The sequence below is a fragment of the Anabrus simplex genome, chromosome 10, assembly GCF_040414725.1.
Source record: "Anabrus simplex isolate iqAnaSimp1 chromosome 10, ASM4041472v1, whole genome shotgun sequence".
Classification (NCBI taxonomy): Eukaryota; Metazoa; Arthropoda; class Insecta; order Orthoptera; family Tettigoniidae; genus Anabrus; species Anabrus simplex.
The window spans coordinates 24,434,541-24,454,552 of record NC_090274.1 but is presented as its reverse complement, the minus strand read 5'-3'; the positions used below and the strand labels follow the sequence as shown (position 1 = coordinate 24,454,552).

At 38.7% G+C, this 20,012-nt stretch overlaps 1 protein-coding gene and 1 long non-coding RNA gene across 5 annotated transcripts in view; one reads left to right on the top strand and one right to left on the bottom strand.

The window, feature by feature from the left end:
• The window catches only part of LOC136882089 (organic cation transporter protein), a 64,327-nt gene extending 62,729 nt beyond the window's left edge, over positions 1–1,598 (top strand). For all 4 annotated transcript variants that reach the window (XM_067154614.2, XM_067154615.2, XM_067154616.2 and 1 more), the window contains exon 10: positions 584–1,598. In XM_067154614.2, the coding sequence (XP_067010715.1) occupies positions 584–763 (180 nt within the window). In that variant the 3' untranslated portion in view covers positions 764–1,598. The remainder of the gene's footprint in view (positions 1–583) is intronic.
• LOC136882094 (uncharacterized) overlaps positions 1–20,012 on the bottom strand; it is a 278,314-nt gene that overhangs the window by 159,783 nt on the left and 98,519 nt on the right. The window lies entirely within an intron of this gene.

The window sequence follows — 20,012 nt, the reverse complement described above, 5'->3', positions numbered from 1 at the left end:
AGTTACATATTACAAGATTTAAAATACAAAACAAATATACTCAAGATATTGAAAGATAAACACACTAGACTACAGACGAAAATCAACAAGCACAGAATATGAAGAGTGATTCCAGAAGCAGAAAGAAAATTATGTTGTGAAATGATGAAACAGTATTGGGCTGACAAAAACAAGGTAAACCTCCATAAACCTGAGTAAAGTAGTCCTATGTTGGCTAAAAAATTAAAATAAATAAATAAATTATAGAAGAACCAGTTTATCACAAGAAATTCATCAACGGTCACATCAAAACTAGCTAAACACATCCACGTAGCTCATTAAGAGCTAGGTAGAGCAATGCCCATCCTGGCTCCCTATTGGCTACAGACCTGCATCGGGGTCAAGAAGAAATTGATTGATGGCTACTTGAAGACAGCAGTGAGTTGTGGAGATTGTCCTTGTCTCCTCTTTCTGTTGCTCCTTCTTCCTACACTAAAATGTCATTGCGCTTTTCCTATTGTGTGCCCCTTTGCATGTTCCTTTCTTTATATGTTACTTGTCTGTTTCTTTGAATTGTTCATATGTAATATTGTTGACTTTTCAGTCACACACCTGGCAGCCTCTACCTCAGCTGACCTTCGGGGCCCTCACATTCATGGCTGGACTCCTTGCTCTTATCCTCCCGGAAACTATGAACAAAACTCTCCCAGACACAGTGGAAGAGGGGGAGAGATTTGGGAAGAAAGAAAAACAGGTGAAACCAGCATCATCAGACACAACGTGAGCACGCCGGCCGTGTTCCCAAGAAATGCGAATGTGACTCTCTGCAACAATTCTGCATTAAAAAGTGGTTTTCTTACTGAATGATGGACTGATCTAAGAAAACTGTTTATCTTTTCACTCAAAATAAATCTGTATAAAAAGTTTAATTCAATCTGTTTATCATGGTACTCTAGTATCTTCACAGTCAAATGAAAGATAAATTAATTCATCTTCTCCTCGTGCTGCCTCCTCACTGATGGTTGGTGACCATTTTGCATTTCCTCCACCAGAATTACCATTTTATATATGAAGAACCACTGTTGCATACCCCAGGTTGTCCACATTTTGCTTTGTATCAGGCTACGTTAGTCATTTCAGAAGATATGACTGATAGAGGCTGCTTTCCTGCCATTAGAAAGGAGCCATCCAGTGACACCTATTTGAGATTAGTGGCCCCACTGAGACTCATTAACCACCAAGGAAAAATTCAGTAAAAAGCATCATCCAACTTAATAATTACTGATTCTATAACCATTTAAGCTATATGAGTATTTTTGATATTGCAATCAGCACAGCCAGGTATTATTATTATTATTATTATTATTATTATTATTATTATTATTATTATTATTATTATTATTGTTGTTGTTGTTGTTGTTGTTGTTGTTGTTACCAAAATCACAGATATATATTGAAAGTTTTCAAAATATTTGTAGATTTTGAATTACTGGTAAGTGTTGATTACAAAACAAAAGTTAGGTGTAACAAACATCCTGAGATGTACAAAATAATGACCATTGTACTGAGTATGAAGACAATACATTGAAAATTAGAGAAATGGTAACTCTTTTGCTTCATCCTAAAAAAATGTATCTTCCCCTACCGCAGTTTGCTCGGCTTCTTCTCCTACCTATTCCTCTCAGAGTGCTCCCTTCCTCATCTTAGTTCCTCGCCCTGCCCAGTACATTCTTTGATCTATCCGAGTTTCTTATATCATTGCAGTAGTTGATCGAAATCTGAAAATTGGTCACTATTTACACCTGAGTTCTGCTCATTGTCACTATTCACTCTCAACTTTTGTCCATTACTGTCACTTACTCTAACAAATTCAATACCGAGCGGAATGCTCGCGCTACGGCTCTGGAGCCAAGCTCTGCATTCGGGAGATGCACGGGTTCGAGTCCCACTGTCAGCTGTCCTGAGAATGGTTTTCTGTGGTTTCCTGTTTTTAATTAAGGGCAAATACCGGGACAGTTCCTATTCATAGGCCAGAGCCGATTCCTTCCACCTCCTTATCCACTTCAATTCACCATCATTCATTTCGTCTTCATTACCAGGTGTATGCATAAGTCTTTTCCAGTTTCACTAAGAGATGGTGCTAGCAAACAGTACGCAGCGTATGAATTTGACACATACGTCGGTTTGTTCGTTTAACATTAACCTACCAACACACACAAGTTGAGGCTGCCAAATACTAGCGTCTGTGTTGTATCATTCAGTGATCACGTTGACATTTGTGCCTGAAATAGAACATTTATGGCACGCATCGCCTTTCTTATTTAATAAAAAGAAAAAAAGGCTGTGGAAAGTCATCGTTCTCTGGTAGAAGCATATGGTGAACACGCACTATCGATTAGAACATGTGAGGTACGGTTTCAACAATTTACATGTGGTGCGCGCTCTGGTAGACCACAAAAGTGCAAAGTGTATTATGAACTCTTGAAGCCCAGTGAAACCGTTAGTGCACAACGATATCACCAACAAATGATTAATTTAAATCACCCGTTGTTTGAGAGACGATCGGAATGGTCCAGAAGACATGGCAAAGTGATTTTGTTACACGACAATGTGCTCTCTCACACAGCAAAACCAGTGAAAGACATCTTGAAATTGCTTGGATGGGACATACTTCCGCACCCGCCGTACTGCCCCGACCTGGCACCATCTGACTTAGCACCTCTTCGCATCAATGGGGCAAGCGCTCTTAGAGCAGCACTTCAGCAGTTTCGAGGAAGTTGGAAAATGGCTCGATGAATTGTTTGCCACAAACGACAAGCAGTTTTTGTGGCATGGTATTCATAACTTACCTGAAAGATGGGCGAAGTGTGTAGAAGCCAATGGCCAAAATTTTGAATAAACAAAAAGTTAATTTCCCTTGAAAATGATGCGTTTTTTTCTTTACCACAAAAACTAACGCATAGACCTGGTAACTCCTCAAATGAGGTTGGTATCCGGCCATAAAAACACGCCATATAAATTCATCTCATCTTATCCTCGTCCCCATGTCAAGAAACAGGACGAAGGGGCAGAAATACATCCTCTAACAATTTAAATATCATATTCACTGCATAAACTACTAATAGTAGTATCACAATCTTCAATAGACAATAAATAACTTCGCACTTCTAAAATGCTCTAGGCAGTAGCACTATTATGCAATACCTTCACTCTACCAGCCGTCATATCTGTTGTCATTTTATGGCAAGAATAATACAATAGAAGTTAACTACAACATCAGAGCTTCTCTTTATAACCCCTCTCATGAGCAGTAGCATAAGATTGTCAACAGGTAGCAATGGCAGTCTGAAATCACACTTTTGTCAGAAGTTTACTTTTCCTACTACGACAGTACAGAAATGGAAGGTACGTCCTAGCATTAATCTACCTCTTTTCTCAAACAGGTTTGGGATTGGCTATGGTGAAGTTACTCTTTACTGATTTCATGGCACAAGGGAGTACCTCCTTGTGGGTGATATGGCCTAACCATTCAATCTTCAACGTTCTGCAATACATTAGTAAAGAAATTATTTTTGTTTTAGAAAATACAGTAGTCTTAAACAGGTCTTATAGTAAGAGATGAAATGAATTGCGATTTATGTACTATACTGAACAATCAAAGAAAAAGCAGCTTTTTAAAAACTTTTTTTTTTTTTTTTTTTTACATATTTCTTTTCTGTTTTTACAGTGAGAGAAGAAAAGCTACACTTTGGGAGTGGCGACCCTATCGTACTAATAGCCTATATCTGCTTCATTCATTCCATCCCTTACCTGGTCAATGACTGGAAAACAGGTTGTAGGTTTTCATTCATTTTTTATTCAAGAAAAGCTGCATTTAGAAGTGCTTCAGTCCAGTGTCAACTCACTTTGATTTTGATAATGATGATGCTTCTTGTTCGAAGAGGCCTAATATCTAGGTCATCGGTCCACTTTGATTTTTGATTTATTACTGTTCTGCCTCTCAGTGTCGGGTCTACCAGCCACTTTCTATACTCGTATACATCCAACTCTTCTTTTATTCCCTGAATTTGGGGATTTCACCCAACGTGGAAAATTGTCCCTACATTGGCCAGCACAGTGCCTCCAACAGCCTCCATGCCTGTTGGCCTTCCTGTCTGGGTTGTTCCCCCTAAGCAGAGTTATCCAGTTTTAAGCTTTGTTTTTTTTTGCTTTACGTCGCACCGACACAGATATGTCTTATGGCGACGATGGGAGAGGAAAGACCTAGGAATTGGAAGGAAGCGGCCGTGGTTTTAATTAAGGTACAGCCCCAGCATTTGCCCAGTGTGAAAGTGGGAAATCACGGAAAACCACCTTCAGGCCTGCCGACAGTGGGGTTCGAACCCACTATCTCCCGATTACTGGATACTCGCCGCACTTAAGCGACTGCAGCTCGAGCTCGGTCCAGTTTTAAGCCACCAGAAATTCACCCTTATGCGGTTAGTAGTGTTTGCTGGTTAAGTAAGTAGGCGAGCTTACAATTTAGAGCTTTTTTTTTTTTTTTCCCCCTTCAAGATTAACCAGAGACTCCTATTCAACATCAGTGCTTCCACGGAGACTCAATAACCAATTATATACTCTCCTCCTTTCTCAACTGGGTTTGAGATGAGCTACGATGAAGCTGCTCTTTCTTTTATCATCATATTCATCATCATCATGTATGTCTCAAACATTCCCTTATACGCCTGTGTGGTACATGGTCATATGCTTTCTTGATGTCCAGAAAAACAGTTATAAATGTTTTACCTTTCTCCCAAAACTTCTCATACAGCAAATCCTGAGCAAATAATTTTCTGAACCAGTCAGTGCATATGTTTTATTGTATATTCCACCACTGAGAACCATGTCCAGATGCCCGAGTGTGGAGAATTAATACATGACTTCCCGCAACCCTCTGTCAATCCAGGTATACATCTTCCTATCAATCTATTGCCACTCTAACCCTCATCCCTCCAGGTCTTGTTTTATCTGCTCACCAAACAAAATTACTTCCTTGATCTCTTGTGCTTAGTTCCTTTTTCTAACCACGCTTGGATGGTTCTTTGCAGATCTATTCCCTTCACCCGATCAAACTATTCTAGCAGGACTTCCAACACAGAAAAAAAATTAAGAGGAAGTACAACTAGGTAATCAACCTCACTGAACAAATTAAGAGGAAAAGAAATTTAAAATAAAATAAAGTGATTTATTCAATGAAGGAATTTGGAAACGAAGTACAAAATAAAACAAAAAAATTATTAAATTAAGCCGAAAAAACCCTAATGAATCAAAAGGGAACGTGAGCTCCGTGAGTAACAGAACACTTGCAATTGACATACCCTTGATTAATCCACTGTTGCACATAAAGCGGATGACAAGATCAGCAGTAGTCGCGTCATTGGCTAATATGCGTTCAAGTGTTTCCTGCAGGCCGAGGCTCTGTCTTAGGCCAGATAGATTGGCGCACTCTGTGAGGATGTGGGCCACAGTGAAGTCAGCACCACCTCTTTAGGAGATAAGAGTGCGTAGATCGTTCATGACCTATCCTCAGCCTACACAATACTATAGCCTCTCTCCGTGAAGCCCAGAAAGAGGACCACCACACGGTAGTTCTCTTCTTAATTGCTCTCAGCTTGCTGGGAGTTCGGATAGCTAGCCACTCCGATTCCCAGGGTGCCAAGATGGTTCGACGTAGCTGAAAACAAATCTCTTTAGCAGGTACATTAATAGGTCTTGGAGGTAAAAGTACTGCTTTCTTTGCAGCTTTATAGCAGCATTTGGAGAGGCTCCAATCACTGATAAAATGCAGGAGATTCTCCTGAGATGGTATGACCATGTACTGCGCTGTAACAGCAGAACCTCAGTTGGGTATGGGGCATTTTCAAAATCAAGACCTACTGAGCTGTACTTGAACTGTACTTGTCAGTGCTGAAAATCAACCATCAGTCAGAATTCGATTCTGAAAGGATTGAAAATATAAAAATGATGGCAGTTGCAGTTCTAGTACTAAGCTTGTTCAACAAGAGTCAAGGCGACAACCACTGCACGCATGCCTGTGGCAAGATTGAAACAACAACACAAATCCTAGTTTGGCTCATTGTTTAGAAATGTGCACTGTCATACAATACAAATTAATATTGCCAAAGCTTTCTGTTATGTTTATGAGGAAGTTTACCACCTGGCTTCAGGAGAAAGTATAAAAAGAGCTAATATTGTAGGTCACCATCAGAATGCTGGCTGGCAGGGTAGGAGAGGTGGTGGTGTACAATTTCTAATCACTAGATTGTGTGCCAAAATCCTGCATTCCATCCCAAACCTCTCTGCAGTGCTCACACGGAGTGAGGGTTGATGATGATTCGTCCGTCTGAAGGGGACGTAAAGCCTTGAGCAGATCCCTTGATGCTATATGACAGGAGTTAGGCTATGTGCCAGCACATGGTTTCACCCTCTTGACTTCATCTCATTAACTCCCTTGATGAGGTTGCCGTTATGAAGAGCTCCCGGCCATAAAAACTCTCTACTTGATGCTTTAGTGAAGCGGGACAAGGGTCAGACAATATACATAGATAGACTGAAGAATTTTCTGCAACTTGAGCACTACTGAACCAATCAATCACATTTCTGATGACTACAAATTACAAGTAACTTAGAAAATACATCTCTTATTCCATAGTATTTGATCCTTTCAGGGCTGATTATGAGATTTTTAAGTACAGACCTGGGACACATTTATTCTGTTAGTTCTGTATGCTGAGAAAACTGTAAAGGATGTCAGATAGGAAAAGGAGAACAGAATATAATTCCTATACTATTAATTCAGAAAAAAGGTACAGGTAAACCCCGTTATACGCAGATTCGTTATCCGCAATTTCGCATATACGCGATTTTGGTTTTAAGTATATTGCTTATATCTGTTAACAGTATGTAGAAGCTGTAAAGCCTTAAGGCATGTACACCCATGCGTGCCGAACTCTGTAACGTACCGTACACTACATTGCTCACCAAAGTTAAACACGGCAAGCGCAGTCTGCGCGCATCTTCTGTCGTGTTTGTCGAGACGTGAATCGTCAGTTCCGATCGGCAGAGCGGTGAAGTTGCACTTCACAAATTTCGTATTAAAATACTGGGTAAAAAGAAATAATGTGTGCCTGTCGAAGGAAAGAAGCGTGTACCAAAGTCGTATTAGTTAGAAACAAATTTAGAAGTTCCGGATCGCTATCAGAAAGGTGAGGATGTTGTTGACATTCAGCGTGCCTTGGGACTTAGTGACTCCAATGTGAGAACTATTCATGACAATGTGGAATCAATTTGAAAAGCTGCTCAGTCTTCTGCTAACTTACGTGTGACTAGAGTGACCAAATCTTGCTCGGAAGTGATGGAAAGAATGGATTGGATTGAGCTCAGAACCAACACCACATGCCTCTACCTGGAGCTGCTATTCAAGCGAAAGCCAAGAGCGTGTATGCAGAGTTTAGTTATATTATTGTGTGTTTCAGTGTTAAATTTTTAAGTGTTTAAAGTTTGCATTAAAATGCGTTTCAGAAACATGATAATGGTTTTTTTTGTAAAAATACTAAGAATCTCTGCTATTTTAAACTTAATATGTGAGTAAACAGAAACCTAATCCTATATTTTAATATAAAATGACTCCCGATTTACGCAAGTTCAGTATGCGCGGCAATTCCGCGGAACATAACTATCGCGTATAACGAGGTCTACCTGTATTCTATGAAACAATATAGACAAAATGTATGGGAAAATCAAGGTCTCCAAGTGAAGACCTTGGTGGAGACCATAGACTGTTCGTTGCAGTTATTGCAGAGAAAAGGCCTCCCAAAGTCTGTAACAAAAGAGTCCTAAAAATAAAAACTTGGAGACTAACCGAGCCAAGTACAAAGGAAGAATTCAGGGAAGGTGTCCGCAGGTTGTTGCTGAGAGAAGAACTGAAACTGGTAGATGAAGAATGGGGTACTCTAAAGAAGGTTGTGGTTGGTATAGCAGAAAAAGTATATGGACAACAGAATCAAATAAGAAAACCTAAAGAAACTGCCTGGTGGAATGATGATATTAAAAAGGCTATCAATGGCTATCAACGACAGAAACCATGCAAGAAGATCCTTATATCAAGCAAGAACACAGGGAAATCAACATGAACTAGAGGAGAAGCTGTCACATTACAGAAAGAAAAAATTACAGATCAAACAGTTGGTTGTAGCTGAAAAGCAGAAATGCAAGGAAGATCTGGCTACCAAAATAATGCAGTATGAAAATTTAAAAAAAACTGTTATAGAGTATTGTTAATAATAGAAGAACTCAAAAGGAATCCAATCTGTAGAACTTCCTAATGGTGAGGTGACTAGGGATAAGACCAAAATATTACACGAGTTCAAAGGCACTTTGAAACTTTGCTGAACTGTTATGAAAATGTCACTAAATTAGACGACGAACCTTATGATTTTGAAAGAATCACTAGTCTGACTAGTTGGAAGTAGAGACAGCAATATCTAAGCTGAAAAACAACACATCAACTGGATCAGATGAATTAAGCGTTGAGATGATCAAAGCACTAGGAGAGGTTGGACAACAGTGGATGTACAGGGTAATAAATAGAATCTGGAAAGAGAATGTAATACCCAATAACTGGAAGCAAGGAGTCATCATCCCATTGTTGAAAAAAGGTGATAGAAAGAAATGTACCAACTACAGAGGTATAACTCTGCTGTCACATGGCCTCAAAATCTACGAATCCATCCTTAAGAGCAGGATTAGAAAACATGTTGAACCGACACTCGAGGAGGAACAACATGGATTTAGACCTCATAGATCAACTATAGACCTCATTTTTGCCACCAGAATGCTCTATGAGAAGTATTGGGAGAAAGGTAAAACACTTATAACTGTTTTTCTGGACATCGAGAAAGCATACGACCATGTACCACGTAGGCATACATGGGGATGTTTGAGACATAAGGAAGTGCCCGATGACATCATAGCATGAGTACAACGATTATATGATGAAACCAAGTGTTGTGTCCAGGTCCAGGATGGAAGGTCAGGTTGGTTCGAAACGAAGAGTGGAGTCCAACAAGGAAGTTGTCTTTCACCACTTCTCTTCATAATCATAAAGGATGAAGTTTTAAAAGCGGTTAAAAAAAAGATCCAACAACTAATGCCCTGGTTTTTGCTGATGATGTAATGGTATGGGGTGAGACAGAAGCGGAAATGCAAACTAGACTAGATCTCTGGCACGAAGCTTTTACAACCTTAGGTCTCAATATCAGCAAAATGAAGACAGTTGGATTGGTGCTGAGTAGAAACTCTCCAACTGTTCATCTAAGAATTGGAGATGAGGAGATGGATATTGTAGACAACTTCCAGTATTTAGGTAGTGTTCTGTCATCAGACAATACCATACATCAAAAAGATTAGCAACAGAATACAGAAAGCTTCCAAATTCTATCACGCTGTACGTCAAATACTTTGGGATGAAACATTTCCGTTACCTTCCAAGATCAGCTTGTACAAAATATATCTAGTACCTATATTGACGTATGGCCTAGAAGCAGCAACCCTTACTGGACCAACAAAGAGTCATTTTCAGGCAACAGAAATGAAGTTCCTACGTTCTTGTCTACAAAAAACAAAAATGGATAAAATAAGGAATGTGGATATCCGGCAACATCTTGTATTGGAAAGAAGCTTGCTGGAGACTCTAGAAGTGAAGAGATTGCAATGGTATGGTCACATGAAAAGAATGAACCCTCACAGAACATACTTTGACCACAATGTTCCTGGGAAGAGACCAAGAGGGAGACCTCGCGATGTTTGGGAAAAACAGATATTTAAGGACCTTGAAATTAGAGACATGAACTGGCGTCGCATATATGAGCAGCATCTGTGGATGGATAGGACAAACTGGAGGAGGCTCATACACAACCGCACCCGGCTTGCTGGAGCGAAGAAATGATGATTATGATGAATATAGACAAAGGCTGTTATTATGCTCATATTCAAATACAGTAGTTTTGTTCAAATATTCCCCCCACATACTGTTTTGTTATTTGTCATTACATGCAGTAAGGTCTAAAACTTTATTTACATAATGGTTTACAACATGCTCTATATTATAATTTCTTTTACATCCTTAGTGAAACCTAAATGACATCTCTTTTTCCACAAGCAAATTTTCCCTCTCATTCAAGATTCTTTTGAGGGAAGACCTGTGTAAATGTCTCTTTACTTTGTGACAATGATGCTTGGTGTTTAAAGGGGCCTTACCTCAACAGTCAACAGTCCACTTTACTTTTGTTACAGGTTGCTCAACTTGACAAGGAAATCCAACCTTGGGATATGTGTGTTCCATCAGAACTGAAAGGATTGTCTAATACCTACATATACCGTTTGAACATTCCATTTGATTTAGGACCAATCATCCAAGAGCCACTATTTCTCCACAGCTGAAAATACAGTCAGTAGACAGTATTAACATTAGACCTTATGGAAAGAAAAAACCAATACTGGTGGACTCTTACTTCTTGATAGGGAAAGAAGATATGGAGATAGTCCTTGTCTTGTTTTTTTCGCCCCAGTATGCTAAGTTGGGCTCATCAGTTGGTAAATAGCACACTCACCAAGACACATGGCTAGCGAATACTGTGGAGCATTATACATTCAAATCATTTCAAATTGTACTTCACAAATAACAAACTTTAACTGATTTAATATTTAAACAATCACAAGTTTCAGTCAATTAGGCAGGCATTACAAAAAACAACATTGTCGTCATTGTTGTTGTTTGGCCTTCATCAGCAGTTGAGTGCATCCTGCACTGGGCCAAGGCCATGCCAATTTTAAGTAACAATAACAAACTGTTCCCATGCTTATGCCTGCACGTGGGCAATAAAACACAATTTGCTGTTACTAGAGCAGGCATAATTTCTATCTTTATATTGTTATAATTCAGTCCAGTTTGCTGTTTAGAGAGCAGCATAACACTGTGTTCTTACATTCTAAGACTGTACTAGTTATTACACTGTGTTAGTGAAGTAATCTTTACAGTGGTCAAGTGAGGCTTCTCTTCAGGTTCAATTAGTCCACTAAGAAACCAATTGAGGAGCTTATTTCCAAAAGTAAAATTTTACAGGAGAGAAGGAAAACATTCAGAGTGTAAAATTTCAACTGTTAATTCATTTTGGCACTTTTAGTATGTTAATATGTAATAAATACATTATTATACAAAGTATTTCTGATAAAACTTTTGCAGTTTAAGAAATATTCAAGAAAAGACAATGGATTTGGTACTTTTTGGCAATGAAACTCTAAATACTTCCCTCTGAAATTTAAAAGTTTCACTGCAGTCATCAAGACAGTGTATTTAAATATATACAATGAACAAAATTAAGTTATTTACACTCAAGGCACAAATTAAATCACTGAATACAACAACATAAATTAAAAAAAGTGTTCTGTTGCTGCTGGTCAAATGCCCCAGAAATGGCTCCTCATTGGCTACTTGGATATGTTTTATGTTTTGGCCAACTCAACCATGGAATTTGGTACCTATTGGTATTCAAAAGTGATTTTTAATGCCCTATTTGACGTGGATTTTGGCTGTTTTGACGATTTCCTTTTCTACATGTATTTTGGTTCTTTGAGGAAATTCCACCTTTACATATTGCAGGGTCTTTTTTTTTTTAGCTCGATCTGTGTGTCAGGGGAACACGCACAGAAAGTGATAGCGCGGCCGGGTGACTCATTTGCTGAGAGATATATTGTTTCATGACCGGCTAAGATGATCTAATTTAGTATGGTAACGATAACCATTGCTTCACAGCAATAGTCTAGTTTAACATCTGTGGTATTGTTCAATGTGTTCGTTTTAAAATAGCATCGTTTCTGTAGGAATATTAAAGTAATTGTGTATTTAACGGGTGATGTATACAGTAGAACAGCATGTATTCATTGTGTTGTGCTATGTGAAGCATTCTTCTTATACAGAGTGCTGCTTTTGATTCATTCGCAAATTTCCTGGCATTCTCGCTCCCAATAGGAGTACGGTACATAAATTAGTAAAGAAGTTCTGCACCACTGGGTCCATTCTTAACAAGAAATCACGCAGGACATGAACCATTTTAACATAGAAAAAGCTTACAAGTTGTCCATTTCATGACCGTATCAATGTTTAATCAAGAAGTAAGTATAAATATCCACCTAATCGATACTTTATTAATGCCTCAGGCAAAATTGAATAAAATTAAAACTTACAGGACATGTTTCGACCACTTAGTGGTCCTCTTCAGCTGTATAAATAAAGAACTGAAAAGAAAAACATTGACAATAAGCACAAATAAACGTTCTTTGGAGACTCCTTTGATAAAAATGGAGGTCATCAGAATAGGTCATCTTGCCTCTCGTTCTTGTTTGGAAAAGATGTTTATTCTGCGCTCTCTAGAGGGTCTGTCTTTGAGCGCGACCTGGTGAAGTAACGATGTGATACAGTTTGACAATTCATGGAAAGCTCTGGAGAGAAGGGAAGTAGAGTTTTATCGCCATCTAAAATAACATGTGAGGGAGGAGGGAGATTGGGCTGTGCTTCTGCGATGTCGTGTTTGATTATATCTCTTGTTCGTCTAGTCTGTTTCATGTCTACCCATTCTAAGTATTTGCTAATATTCTCATATAAGATGTTTTTATGCTCGTTGTTTTCGTTGAGATTCTCTTCACCGTTTTCCAATTTATCAAGAACGATGTGGATGTTTTCCAGGTTGTTCATAAGATTACCTTTATTAATCATACAGATAATTTGAAGGTCCTGTTTTATATTGGTGAATTTGTGGTTGGACTCTTTCATATGGGATCCCATGGCAGAGAATCTTTTGTATCTTTCAGCATTGACGTGTTCTTGATATCTAATTGAGAAGTTCCTTCCAGATTGTCCCACGTAAGTTTTTTTCGTCAACAGGCTCTACATAATGGTTTCAGTTTGAAATTCATCAATAAAATCATCACTAAATGCAAATACCAACAACAAATTAAACAGCATTCAGAAAAAGAAAAAGGATATGTAAAATTCACCTTTAATAACCCGCAGATTTACGAAATCACCAACTTATTCAAGAAACACAATACCAAGGTAGCCTTCTCTACAAACAACAACACGAAATCATAGATTCTTTTGTCATAATAAAGCTAATAAACTTAAAGATAACGAATTCCAGGAATCGGGTATTTATAAGCTGACTTGTGCTCAATGTAAAAAAACTTACGTGGGACAATCTGGAAGGAACTTCTCAATTAGATATCAAGAACACGTCAATGCTGAAAGATACAAAAGATTCTCTGCCATGGGATCCCATATGAAAGAGTCCAACCACAAATTCACCAATATAAAACGACCTTCAAATTATCTGTATGATTAATAAAGGTAATCTTATGAACAACCTGGAAAACATCCACATCGTTCTTGATAAATTGGAAAACGGTGAAGAGAATCTCAACGAAAACAACGAGCATAAAAACATCTTATGTGAGAATATTAGCAAATACTTAGAATGGGTAGACATGAAACAGACTAGACGAACAAGAGATATAATCAAACACGACATCGCAGAAGCACAGCCCAATCTCCCTCCTCCCTCACATGTTATTTTAGATGGCGATAAAACTCTACTTCCCTTCTCTCCAGAGCTTTCCATGAATTGTCAAACTGTATCACATCGTTACTTCACCAGGTCGCACTCAAAGACAGACCCTCTAGAGAGCGCAGAATAAACATCTTTTCCAAACAAGAACGAGAGGCAAGATGACCTATTCTGATGACCTCCATTTTTATCAAAGGAGTCTCCAAAGAACGTTTATTTGTGCTTATTGTCAATGTTTTTCTTTTCAGTTCTTTATTTATACAGCTGAAGAGGACCACTAAGTGGTCGAAACATGTCCTGTAAGTTTTAATTTTATTCAATTTTGCCTGAGGCATTAATAAAGTATCGATTAGGTGGATATTTATACTTCCTTCTTGATAGAAAAAGCTTGACGAAATAGGAGCTCTCTTGGAAAGAACTCCAACAAAATCCCTGTTGCGTCTCATAGTACAAGCTAATGTGTCATTATCTTCTGCTCACAAAGCAACAAAACCGTACAAACCCACCCCTGCCCAATATTTAAAAGGACCTGACAGTTTTGCTAGGGTGCAGTACTGGTACTGGTTGCTTCAGTCAGTTCACGATGGGTATGTTGACCCAGAACTTTTATTTTATAGAGGTGAAGCATGGCTACTCTTAAGTGGCTATGTAAATAATCAAAACAATTGCTACCGGTGTGCAGAAAATCCTCATCAGGTGCATGTGCGTCCACTTCATGATGTAAAGACAGGAGTTTGGTGCGCAATAAGTGCTCACAGAATTATAGGGCCTATATTTTTGCGTGAAACAATAAATGCTGATCGATATATAGACCTCATTCTCAGACCATTCTTTCAAGAGCTGATGGAAGAAGAAAAGAGTAATGGTTACTTGATGCAAGATAATGCGACGGCATACACTGCTAATTGGTGTATGGAGGTAATATGGGAAGTTTTCGAAGATCATGTGGTTTAAATCTCCTGATTTAAATCCCTGTGATTATTACCTATGGGGGATGCTGAAGGAAAAGTGTATGTTAACAACCCTCACACAAGAGAACTAAAACAGAACATTACACAAGTTATTTTGAACATCACATGGGCTGAGATACGCCGAGTGTCTGCAAACCTGTTTATGAGGTGTCAGGCGTGTTTGAGAGCTGAGGGATAACATTGTGAATATCAAATGTAATGCCAGGTAGGTTTTAGACCAATAGTTTCACTACAAATGGATTTCTATAAGTGTGAATTGCTGCGAGTAGTGGAGAGGAAAAGTGCGCATTGTGCCGGCTAGCGGAGGAGTGTCATTGCGCCAGCCGTGCCGTGCTCTGAGTGGTACTGCGGAACGACCTAAAAAAAAAAAAAGACTCTGTGTAATATTTATTCTATTCTGAAGAACAAAGTTAATGGGACATGTTTAGTCTGTTGAAGAGACATCCTCAGGCACAAAAAGGAACAAAACCAAAAATCAAAGATACAGATGCATTTAAAAATACACATGAACATTACTTATATAACATATCTTAGTCTTTGGTGATAATCTAGTCTTGAAGACTCTACTCAAATGTGCCACTGTGGAGACATATGAAATTTAAAATAACATGTGTTCAACTGAAACTCAGTCTAACATAAGGCCACATGCAAGCTGGCTATGCCAAAGAAAGACCAGCAAGGAAACCCCTCTTATTTCAGTAGAATCTTTAACTTCTTCATTTCAACGTATGAAGTCAACAATTCAGCCAAGCCCAAAAATTCAACTTTAAGTAACAATAACCTTTAACCTGCGAGGGGTCATATCACAGTCTTTTAGAATGGGCCCATACATTTTTTTATTCTTTCAAAATTGTTTCGCAGTATAAAGCTTCACCCTTTCCTGTACCTTTCAATGGACTCTTCTAGTACATGTGTTTACGTTCACTGTTCCCCGCTTTCATCACCAGTCAGTTAATTGATAGCTTTTTCTGTAAGCCTGGTCATTTACACCGTGCACAACTCCTGGTGTCCGCCGTCCGCGGTCTTTGTTGTCACTATACAAGTGTTTTGTGAGTTTCATGGATGTATTTCTCTTCAATAAAAACTGGTATTTTGTTTCATGGGAATGTTTTTCCTTAAAGATACAATGTGTTTTGCTACAAGAACTGGTATTTTATACTCCCTGGTCAAATCGACCGTGCACGACCCATTATGTAACTCTTTTGACACGACCCCTCGTGGGTTAAGAAAAAGTTCCCCCTCCGGATTCTAGCTCAGTTTTAATCAAGAACAAGGATGTCAAATTACAGCTTGCTAGCCATGTGTTAGAACTATGATTTTAATATTTTAACTTTGCAATTATAATCAACACTCTAATATTATTTTGGAACAAATCTGAAGGAATTTAAGGACAGAGTAACTGAACTGCTATTTGCTTTACGTCGCACCGACACAGATATGTCTTATGACAACGATGGGATTGGGAAGGCCTAGAAATGGGAAGGAAGGGGCCATGGCCTTAATTAAGGTACAGCCCTAGCATTTGCCTGGTGTGAAAATGGTAAACCACGGAAAACCATCTTCAGGGCTGCCGCCAGTGGGGTTCGAACCCACTATCTCCTGATTACTGGGTACTGGCCACACTTAAGCGCCCACAGCTATCGAGCGAACAGAGTAATAACTCTATATAATCTGTCTCCCACATATCAGTGCTCCATAAGAATTTTTTGAAGACCATCTAATAACCAAGGTTTCATAAACACTTAAGACATAACTTGTGAAAAAATCCACAGTTCTAGCCCTTCAGGCAAGCAACTCAATGCTGAAAATATCCTAGGGATATGAGCTACGAATTTTAGGTGAATAAAAGGCAATAAATGATGACAATATATTCTTCATTTATTACTAAAAATTATAATCCTCTTCTTAATCATCATTATGCGGTTGATTAGATTAGCAGTTTGCCTTTTTCTGCCACTATGAGCGCTAATGTGAGTCAATGCAGTGTTTCACTTAAGCCCTTAATAACTGCATTCGGTGCAGACATTTTTCAAAAAATCAAAAATGCCTGAGGGTATTGAACCAAGGAACACATTACGGAAAGAATTATGTAAATAAGTTAATTTGGCTAGGATTTGAATCGAAAAGAAAACGAGTAAAGAAAGAAGCAATTTTAGGCTGTTTTTCTGGAACTGCATTTAGGCCGGAAGTGACTTCTGAAATCTGTTTTTAATGTTTGATAGAGCTATCAAAGACTCACAATTTGAAACCTTTCCAGGCTCTCTAGACCTTCAACTTTTGGCACAATTGAGGAAATTGCTTAATTTTACGTTTTTCATCATATGGGGACCCCTACTTTGTCTGTTAAGAAATGTGTTCAACATTAAAATACCTCAATGGTGTGAATCCTTTTCAATTGAATGCATGTTATTTTAAATTTCATATGTCTCCACAGTGGCACATCTGAGTAGAGTCCTCAAGACTATAGATTATCACTAAAGACTAAGATATGTTATATAAGTAATATTCTTGTGTATTTTAAAATGTGTGTGTATCTTTGCTTTTTGTTTTTGTTCCTTTTTATGCCTGACGATGTCTCTTAAAGAGAGAAAATGTGTCCAAATAAATTTGTTCTTCTGAATAGAATAAATAATGATAGTACTGTAAAGGAGAAATTTCCTCAAAGAACCAAAATACTTGTATTAGGTAGACAATACGGACTTTAATAATAAATTTTATTTCATATACTTTCCTTTTCTTTTGAATATAATGTGGAGCTTTATACAAACGCATATTTTCAAATCATTATTTCAATTTTGAAATTTTTGGATGTGGTACCTTTTGGATGAAGATGATGCTTGTTGTTTGAAGGGGCCTAACATCTAGGTCATCGGCCCCTAATAGTACGAGATGAGATGAAATGTAATGACAATTTAAAATTCCAAAATTCATCCACTGACCAGGATTCAAAACTTGCTGACAAAGAATCAATGGATGAATATGAATTTAAAATAATCAGCGGATCCAACTCACAGTATTAAAAGTTTAAAAAATTCAAAAATTGATCCACTGACTAGAATTCAAAAAGCCAATGATGAACAATGATTATGAACTTAAAACAATCAGTGGATCCAACCCACAATGCACCACCTTCCCAGAAAGTAACTTAAAATAATGGTATATACTGACGAAGGGGCTGCTTCGAAAGCACAATCCTGAATTGATGATGTTGTTAAAAGGGGTCCAAAATCCAGGTCAAGGGCCCCTCAATGGTACTTATCGCTAGTAAAGCAGAACCATGGTATTTCTCATGTAGCAGTACTAACCACAAGTAACACAGACTCACAGTGTCGCTCACATAGTGGTACTACTCATAGGTAATGCACTACGGACAGGTAATGCAGACCTATGGTGTTTCTCACATAGTATGTACTAATCACAGGCAACGCCCAGACCCGTGGTGTTCCTCACATAGTGAGTACTAATCACAGGCAATGCTCAGACCCGTGGTGTTCCTCACATAGCGAGTACTAATCACAGGCAACGCCCAGACCCATGGTGTTCCTCACATAGTCAGTACTAATCACAGGCAACGCCCAGACCCGTGGTGTTACTCGGAACGCAGACCCACGATGTCCACAACCAGATGCTGAAACACTGCACCGAGGATAGCCTGTTTTTTTCTTCATGGGGTGTTCCAACCGAATCTGGACAGAGGGGAGCCTCCGTCATAGTGGCGGACACTATACACGGGTACTGTAAACCCATAGTGATCCACCCACAGACCAATGGTATTCCTCATATAGCGGTACTAATCGCAAGAAAAGTAGACTCATGGTGTTCCTTGTGTGATAGTAATAATCAGAGGTAATCTCATGGCTCAAAATTTACCATCACTTGGTTGCCCCTTTTAATTGCCTCTTACGATAGGCTATGACAGCCTAATAGGTTTGTGGTACCTTTTGGAAATGAGCTTCTCAATAATTTTCATGATTATTTTCCTAGCAGTAAAATCAGGTTATTCAGCTTACTTTGCTAAGAGAATAAGGGAGCTCCAGCCAACGCAGCTGTGTAGCTCATTCTGCTGAATTAGCTCTAGGCAGTGTACAATAGGGAAAAAAAGTTTTTTTAAAAAATTGCTGTAATCGCTAGTGAAAATTGTAGCTCATACACTTCTCACCTCTGTCACTCAGTCTTTCTCACACTATCCTCTTCTCTCCAAACCTGCCAGGAAGCAGTGGAACAAAAGCAGGGTTGCTCTCTATTTTGTTAACACTGAAAAGAGGGTGCGAGAGGACTGGCCAAAGTGAAAACTGTTTTCACTAGTAATTACAAAGTTGCTCTCCCTTGTGCAGATTTATGTTAATTCACAATAATTAGTGTTATTACAAATATGTTTTATATGTGTTTGTAAGGGTAACAAGTGTTTTATAACAGCAGAAAACATGAAATTAAGGCTTTGGGAAGACTGCTTCTGCTCCTAAACATATCTTGGGACTGATATTGTAAAGGTAAATGGTTCTGTAGAGTATTCAAGCCTCCCAATTTTATCGTTACTAAATATATTCAGCAGCAACACGATTGACTTCCACATTTTTGGCTTAGGTAAGTGTTTATTTTATCGTTATGATCTGATTTTATGTTTTTTATAACTGGAAATGGGTTAATATTCATGGGAGAAATGCAATATGTGAAACCTCATCACCATTCTTCACAAGATGCCACTGAGTGTAGTGCAGTGAATTTCAGGCAAGAACAAAGAAATTTTACATACAACTGCTCTGTGATTAGAAGTTGAACTACCTGTTGGATAAATTTTCTGGTGTGCCAGTTCTACACAGAGATAGTCATCATCGTTGTCGTCGTCATCATCATCATCATCATCATCATCTCCAAGCACAGTCTCTAGTCACTGTCCTAGCCCTCTCTGCAAGCTAAACCTCAATCTGCGATTCCCATCAACATTCTATTCCAGTCTTCACTCCCTTCAGGCATCTTTCTCTCTGTCTTTCCCACCCGCTTCCATCTTGTGCATTCTTCTGGTGAATAAAATATATATTTATTTAGAAAGACAATGGTGAGAGCTTCACCAAAATCTGTCCAATAGTTCGAGATTAGCCCAGATGACAGTACAAACTTTGTCTCTTTAAAATACTAGTAGTAGAGATTTGTATCAGTCCGACTCGAATGGTCAGCATTGGGGCCTTCGGTCAGAGGGTCCCGGGTTCAATTTCCGGACGGGAGGGGCATTTTAATCGCGTCTGATTAATTCTTCTGGCTCAGAGACTGGGCGTTTGTGTTGTCCCTACACTTTCCTCTTCATATTCAGACAACACACCATACTACCAACCACTACAGAAACACGCAATCGTGATTAGATCCCTCGAGATTGGGTTGGCATCAGGAAGGGCATCCAGTCGTAAAA